Source organism: Notolepis coatsorum (genome assembly GCF_963971535.1).
Source record: "Notolepis coatsorum genome assembly, chromosome: 9".
Taxonomy (NCBI): domain Eukaryota; kingdom Metazoa; phylum Chordata; class Actinopteri; order Aulopiformes; family Paralepididae; genus Notolepis; species Notolepis coatsorum.
This window is the reverse complement of record NC_140173.1, coordinates 10,564,713-10,572,212: the sequence shown is the minus strand read 5'-3', so window position 1 is coordinate 10,572,212 and position 7,500 is coordinate 10,564,713. Positions and strand designations below refer to the sequence as shown.

At 45.5% G+C, this 7,500-nt stretch overlaps 1 protein-coding gene across 1 annotated transcript in view; it reads left to right on the top strand.

Annotated features, from left to right (window-relative positions):
* The window catches only part of micu1 (mitochondrial calcium uptake 1), a 180,106-nt gene extending 172,700 nt beyond the window's left edge, over positions 1–7,406 (top strand). The window contains 1 exon segment of the mRNA XM_084321252.1: positions 6,768–7,406. Within this exon segment, the coding sequence (XP_084177378.1) occupies positions 6,768–6,931 (164 nt within the window). The 3' untranslated portion in view covers positions 6,932–7,406.
* Positions 7,407–7,500: the final 94 nt, after the last annotated feature.

Here is a 7,500-nt window from a genome sequence, read left to right as displayed (position 1 = left end):
AGAACACGTCTGGCCTCGTCACTGAAACATGCACTTCAGAAGAGCAGAACACGTCTGGCCTAGTCACTGAAACATGCACTTCAGAAGAGCAGAACACGTCTGGCCTAGTCACTGAAACATGCACTTCAGAAGAGCAGAACACGTCTGGCCTAGTCACTGAAACATGCACTTCAGAAGAGCAGAACACGTCTGGCCTCGTCACTGAAACATGCACTTCAGAAGAGCAGAACACGTCTGGCCTCGTCACTGAAACATGCACTTCAGAAGAGAAGAACACGTCTGGCCTCGTCACTGAAACATGCACTTCAGAAGAGCAGAACACGTCTGGCCTAGTCACTGAAACATGCACTTCAGAAGAGCAGAACACGTCTGGCCTAGTCACTGAAACATGCACTTCAGAAGAGCAGAACACGTCTGGCCTCGTCACTGAAACATGCACTTCAGAAGAGCAGAACACGTCTGGCCTAGTCACTGAAACATGCACTTCAGAAGAGCAGAACACGTCTGGCCTAGTCACTGAAACATGCACTTCAGAAGAGCAGAACACGTCTGGCCCAGTCACTGAAACATGCACTTCAGAAGAGCAGAACACGTCTGGCCTCGTCACTGAAACAGACACTTCAGAAGAGCAGAACACGTCTGGCCTCGTCACTGAAACATGCACTTCAGAAGAGCAGAACACGTCTGGCCTAGTCACTGAAACATGCACTTCAGAAGAGCAGAACACGTCTGGCCTAGTCACTGAAACATGCACTTCAGAAGAGCAGAACACGTCTGGCCTCGTCACTGAAACATGCACTTCAGAAGAGCAGAACACGTCTGGCCTAGTCACTGAAACATGCACTTCAGAAGAGCAGAACACGTCTGGCCCAGTCACTGAAACATGCACTTCAGAAGAGCAGAACACGTCTGGCCTAGTCACTGAAACATGCACTTCAGAAGAGCAGAACACGTCTGGCCTAGTCACTGAAACATGCACTTCAGAAGAGAAGAACACGTCTGGCCTCGTCACTGAAACATGCACTTCAGAAGAGCAGAACACGTCTGGCCCAGTCACTGAAACATGCACTTCAGAAGAGCAGAACACGTCTGGCCTAGTCACTGAAACATGCACTTCAGAAGAGCAGAACACGTCTGGCCTCGTCACTGAAACATGCACTTCAGAAGAGCAGAACACGTCTGGCCTAGTCACTGAAACAGACGACGACAGAGGCGGGCAATTGGTGGCATTTTGCCTTGTTTCAGACATAGCAGCATGAGGTACAGGCATGGGTCGGGTAATAGTAGAATACATAAATATAGGCAATACAATTATAGTAAAGATAAAAAAATAAGCAGTGTAAACAATATAATTAACTCATATGAGCAAGTAAACAGTGTAATCAAAGGTGCAGATGAGGGCCTGTGTGCCCTATCCGTTTTATATGTTGCAATAAATATGGTCAATAACACAATCTGAATATATACTATAAGTATATATATATATACTATACACGAGCAGCAGTGGGATGTCATGAATATTGCCACGGCTGTGATGCGCCCGCAGCATCCGAGTGTATTATTGCTTTTATACAACAGGTTGCGTCGGGAAAAATATAGGATAAATACAGACAATTCTAGGGTCTTTTATATCGATTTCAGTGAACTTAGCGTAGAAAGATTCTTCCTAAAGATGTCTCATTGCTATGGAATTTCAAATGGAGTCAACAAGCTTGGCAACGCAAACGAATGACGTATTAGTCTAATGCAAGCGAAAGTCGGAAAAGTCCAGTTCGATGCCCAGGCCGTCCACTTGGTGGTGTTGAAGGATTCATTGCGGCTTTTCTCCAGCGAGACCAGCTCATCTTTCGTTGGATTGGCATGTCTAATAATGCTGTTTTTATGAATACCGTTAGATGTAGGCCCATCCTCTATATCTATCCACTCGTTTATAGTTAACGGGTAAAGTTGAAACTTTCTACAACATTCTAAAGCCAGCGCAGTGGTATATTCATGGTGATTTAACCGTGAGTGTATCATGAATATACTCACGGTTTAGAACGCTCTCGACCAATCACAATGCGTGATCGGACCTACCTGTTGTATAAATATTAGAGGTGGGCATAGATAAAAAGATATTATCTAGATTAATCTATCTGCAATCGTGGAGTTAATCTAGATTACTCTAGATTAAAATGGCTCATTTGAAGTCTGCCGAAGGCATTCAAAATATGTGTTCTACCTAGGGATGGGTATCGTTAGGATTTTATCGATACTACTACTCTTATCGATACTGCTTAACACATTCTGGGCCATTGGGATGCGTCTAATAAATCTCAAGAGGACCAGGGAATGTAAACAAACGTGGGGCTGTTTGTAGAGCTAAATCTATACTTTATAGTATTGCTATCTGTTAGGGGTGTAACGGTACGCGGATACGTACTGTACCGCGTCAATGTGGTCCTCCGGTACAGTACGGGCTGTGCACCGTACGATTGCAACGGTGCAGAACCTTTTTTTGCGGAACTTAAATCCCCCCGGCCCCGCGTAATTTATCAACAACACTGCGGTCTGCTGTGAGCATTATAAAACAAACGTGTGTTTAACCGACCGTGAATTAAAGTGTCAATGCTGTTTGTCATTTTAACAGCAGATACTTTCTTAAATGCCATCCTCCCAACAGAGCAGTGTGACGGGCTCTGATGGGTTCGCTTGCTGGTGTTAGCATTAGCTGAAGAGCTAGTTTTAGCTTAACGTTACCTTGGCTAAAGTTGGGACTATTCATAATCCAGCAATAATGGCTGCAGACCTGCAAGCAAAGTACAGCAAGTTGGCAAAGGAGTATTCCAACGTAAATCACATTTTCACCAGTAAAGTTAGTCTTTCCATCTGCCTGTAGCTCCATGCTAGCTAACCTAGCTCACGTTAGCGTCGTCACTGAACCACCTCGCGTACACAATTAATGACATGTTGCGGACAGCCATATCGGTGACAATGTTTAGCTTTTAGTGCCAAATGATAAGAGTCTGAGGCGGAGTCTCAAAAGAGAATGTTGAATATTTATTGTACAAAAATCACAACAGATCCTTTCCAACGGAGCCTTGTAGACAGAGTAGGGTATATCTGCAGAGCCACTTGGTAACGAGTGCAACACCGTGTAATGTCCGTGTGGATCGTTGGAGTAGGGTATATCTGCAGTGCTGCAGCCCCATACTCAGTGTATAGATTTGTATTAGTATCATAATCAATCACCTGTTGTTGAATAAATACCATTACTTTCTAGTTATTACTAAAAAACAGTATAAAAAAAAGTATAATTTATATAATTTAATTAAAAGATTTTTTTTTTAATGTATGCACTGGTATCCTTTTCATCAATAGGTTCTCATTTTATAGCGTCTTGAATATAAGCTTTATACCGGATTTGGTCTAGTATATTTCCTGGAAGCCGAGATAAAGGGCTAATAGCTAATAACGTTAAATCCAATGGCATTTCGGTTATAGATACGCTCCAGTTAAAACTCAAACTGCCTTTGATTGGTACGATCCTCACGCATGTATGCATGAAAGGGGGGTGGCGGGGACGTCGTTTCTGATTATTGATCACCAATAACCGCGTTAGCCTCATTAGCCTCCTAGGCCGAACGCCTGGATGGCTATCAAAACAAGGCCTGATCGGGATGTACTTTCCGTGAAAAAGATCTTACCGTGGTCCAGTGGGATGTCCCCGAGCATTTCCCCGTTATCGATCGCCATCTGGTAGATCGATATGTCCATTGGCTGATGATAAATCCCCTTATTTCATGGTGAAATCTGCGATCCGAAACGTAATCCAAGCTACATGCTACACATCCAGAATCCTGCTACTGGAAACTCAAAAAAAAAGTTAAAAAAAAGAGTCCACCATTCGGCCACAGGGAACACTGCATTATCGCGATAGCGCCCCTAAGAGGATCTGGCCGGTATTGCACCTTCTCGAATTCATAGAGTAGGGTAGATCTGCAGTGCCGCTCGGCGACCTTGAATAGGTTATTAAAATGGAATAAAAGCAATAACAACTTGCCACGGATTTATCCGTGCCTCTGTCCACAACGGGGTGGAATCGAAACACAGAGATATACGTCCTTGTGTTAATGGTTCGGTACTTTATCGACAATGCTTTATTATTTATAACTTTATAAATAAATATTATTTCTTCAGCAACAGCAGCAGCAATGTTCTTTTATATAACTTTATAAATAAATATAATAAATAAATATAATTTCTTCAGCAACAGCAGCAACAATGTTTTAAATGTGTCTGAATTATAGACTTTATAATAAACAACAAATGTAAGATAATAAAAAAAAACGATATACACTGAATGATTAGTTGTTACCTAAAGCCCTCTGACTCCACTGTAGAGAAGGGGTGCAGTCCTTTGACAACTTCCCCCTATCCTCTGTCATCTTCCTAGCTGCTAGGGTGAAGGGACTTGGCTGGGACCGGTGGTGGTAGAGGGAGGAGGGGTGGGCTGGGACATGGTGGCTGCAGCCTCAGCCTGACGAATGGCGATCTATAAAAAGTTGTCATCTTTCAAATATATTTGTAGGTAAACAATTAGCTAAGCAATTATATTTTATTTATTAGCCTATTCGTAATAATTCGTTATTAGCCTAGCTAACTCCGTATTATCTTGGCTTACCTGCAGTGGATGAAGATGGAACACTGCCTTTCAAAGCAGTCGAAAACGGCGCATTTCTGCAGACTAATGTTATGTTTTGACAACAGATGTTTTGACAAATTGCTTGTATTGCCACCCATACTTGCAAATGTTTTATTGCACTTGTGGCAACGTGCGTTGTCGGCACCGACTTTCGTAAAGTGTACCCAGACTTTCGTTTTGTTCTCTCCGCCATGATGAGCGCAGAGCTCTGTCTGTGTGGCTTCAACACGGAGAGGCCCCTCCCTTAAGTACCTGTCTGTGTGGCTTCAACACGGAGAGGCCCCGCCCTTAAGTACCCGACTACCCGTATGTGAGTGGCTCGCTGAGTCGCTGCGGCTCGCTTCTCGTGCAGACGGAGAGGAGACCCAACTTTGAGAATAGATTAACGGCGTCAATTGTATTATCGTGCGATAATAGTCCGGCGTTAACTTAGCCCGTTAACAGCGTTAACGGCCCAGCTCTAATAAATATATATATATATGGTAGTATTGACAATAAAGCTTGAACTTGAGGGACAGCCAGTGAAACATCCTGCCCAGCAAAGGTCTTTTTTGTTTTTCTTGTGGAGTTCTAATGGCTAAAGTACAACAATAGACAATTTCGGAACCGTTTAGAAACCGGCTTGGTTTTGAAGTATCGACAAAGAGACTGGATTTAGGAAGAGAGAAGACCGATAGGAAAATGAATAGGAGGAGATGTCCTCACTGACAACTCAACACACGTCATTAGAGAAACAAACTTGTGCTGAATAGCAATCAACTGCTTAAATATCAGGAATTTCAAAATATTGTAACAAAAATCTTTTCTCAATTTGATGTACAAAATGTGCTAAATCGTTAGCCTAGTTTACCTTTGTTGTTTGGTAAATCAATATGCACCCAAAATATAATAAAAAAGGACATTCCGAGTTTAAAATGTCTTCGTTTCGAAGACCCTAAATATGGCAAATATGTTCAATAAAATGAGCCTCCTCTACTATTACTGCACTCCGTTCATCTTGCATAGTCCCACGTCTGCCTCTGCTCCCAGAAGGACAGTTGCTAGGAGAGCAGCCGTGAAAATAAATCTAATGCTACCCAAAGCCCTGCCGCCTCGCTCTCTCTCTCTCTCACGCCCTGCCCCCTGCAGACTCTCTCTCTCTCTCTCTCTCTCACGCCCTGCCCCCTGCAGACGTGTATTCATGCCAACCATTTCATCACCCCGTGATAACTGACTGATGCAGTCGCTAAGTAGGAAATAATTTCTCCTCCTGTCTCGTCCTCCTACCTAGTCTACCGCCATCGTCTCATCAGCATGTCTCTCACCCTTTCTCTTTCCTCACTCCTCTCTCTCTCCTCACTCTCTCTCTATCTCCTCTCCTCTCTCTCTCTCTCTCCCTCTCTCCTCACTCCTCTCTCCTCTCTCTCACCGCTCTCTCCTCTCTCTCCTCACTCCTCTCCTCTCTCTCACCTCTCTCTCCTCACCCTCCCCTCTCTCTCTCTCTCACCTCTCTCTCCTCACTCCTCCTCTCTCTCACCTCTCTCTCTCTCACCTCTCTCTCCTCACTCCTCTCTCTCTCACCTCTCTCTCCTCATTCTCTCTCCTCCCCTCTCTCTCTCCTCTCTCTCCCCTCTCTCTCTCCCTCTCTCTCTCTCTCACCTCTCTCTCCTCACTCCTCTCTCTCTCACCTCTCTCTCCTCACTCCTCTCTCTCCTCATTCTCTCTCTCCTCATTCTCTCTCTCCTCCCCTCTCTCCTCTCCTCTCTCTCCCTCTCTCTCTCCCCTCTCTCCTCTCTCACCTCTCTCCTCACTCCTCTCTCTCTCACCTCTCTCCTCACTCCTCTCTCTCCTCATTCTCTCTCCTCCCCTCTCTCTCTCCCCCCCTCTCTCTCTCCCCTCTCTCTCTCTCTCACCTCTCTCTCTCTCTCCTCTCTCTCCCCTCTCTCTCTCCCCTCTCTCTCTCTCTCACCTCTCTCTCCTCACTCCTCTCTCTCCCTCTCTCTCTCCCCTCTCTCTCTCTCTCACCTCTCTCTCACCTCTCTCTCTCTCTCACCTCTCTCTCCTCACTCCTCTCTCTCCTCCCCTCTCTCTCTCTTCCCCTCAGGGAATGGAGAGCTGAGCAATAAGGAGTTCATAGCCATCATGAAGCAGCGTCTGATGCGCGGCCTGGAGAAACCCAAGGACATGGGCTTCACGCGGCTGGTGCGCGCCATGTGGAAGTGTGCCCAGGACACGGCCTGGGACTTCGCCATGCCCAAGACCGCGTAGAGAGAGAGTCTGAAGAAGGGGTGTGTGTGTGTGTGTGTGTGTGTGTGTGTGTGTGTGTGTGTGTGTGTGTGTGTGTGTGTGTGTGTGTGTGTGTGTGTGTGTGTGTGTGTGTGTGTGTGTGTGTGTGTGTGTGTGTGTGTGTGTGTGTGTCGACTCTCACGTATGAGAGGGAGAGAGAGGGAGGGCGAGAAAGAGACAATGGTTGTGCAATTTAAAACAAAAACACAAAAAAAACGGCGCCAGAGGAAGCCTCCTCCTCTCCTCTCCTCTCCTCTCCTGGATGTGGACAGACTTCATTAATGCAGTGAGCTCATCAGGCCTGCAGGCTTCCTGAGCCCCATGTAGACACACTGACTGTGGAGCATGCTGACACAGCACAGTGGCTCCTCCTGAGAGGCTTTAGCATCGCTGTCTGTCAAACATATCTGTGGCTGTTTAGACTTTGTATAAAAAAAATTAAACCTGTATATTTATTTTTGGCATATAGGGGGGGGGGGGGGGGGGGTAGTGCCAACAGGGGGGGGCAACGGGGGACCCTTTCCTCCCAAACTAAAAACGACACTTTTATA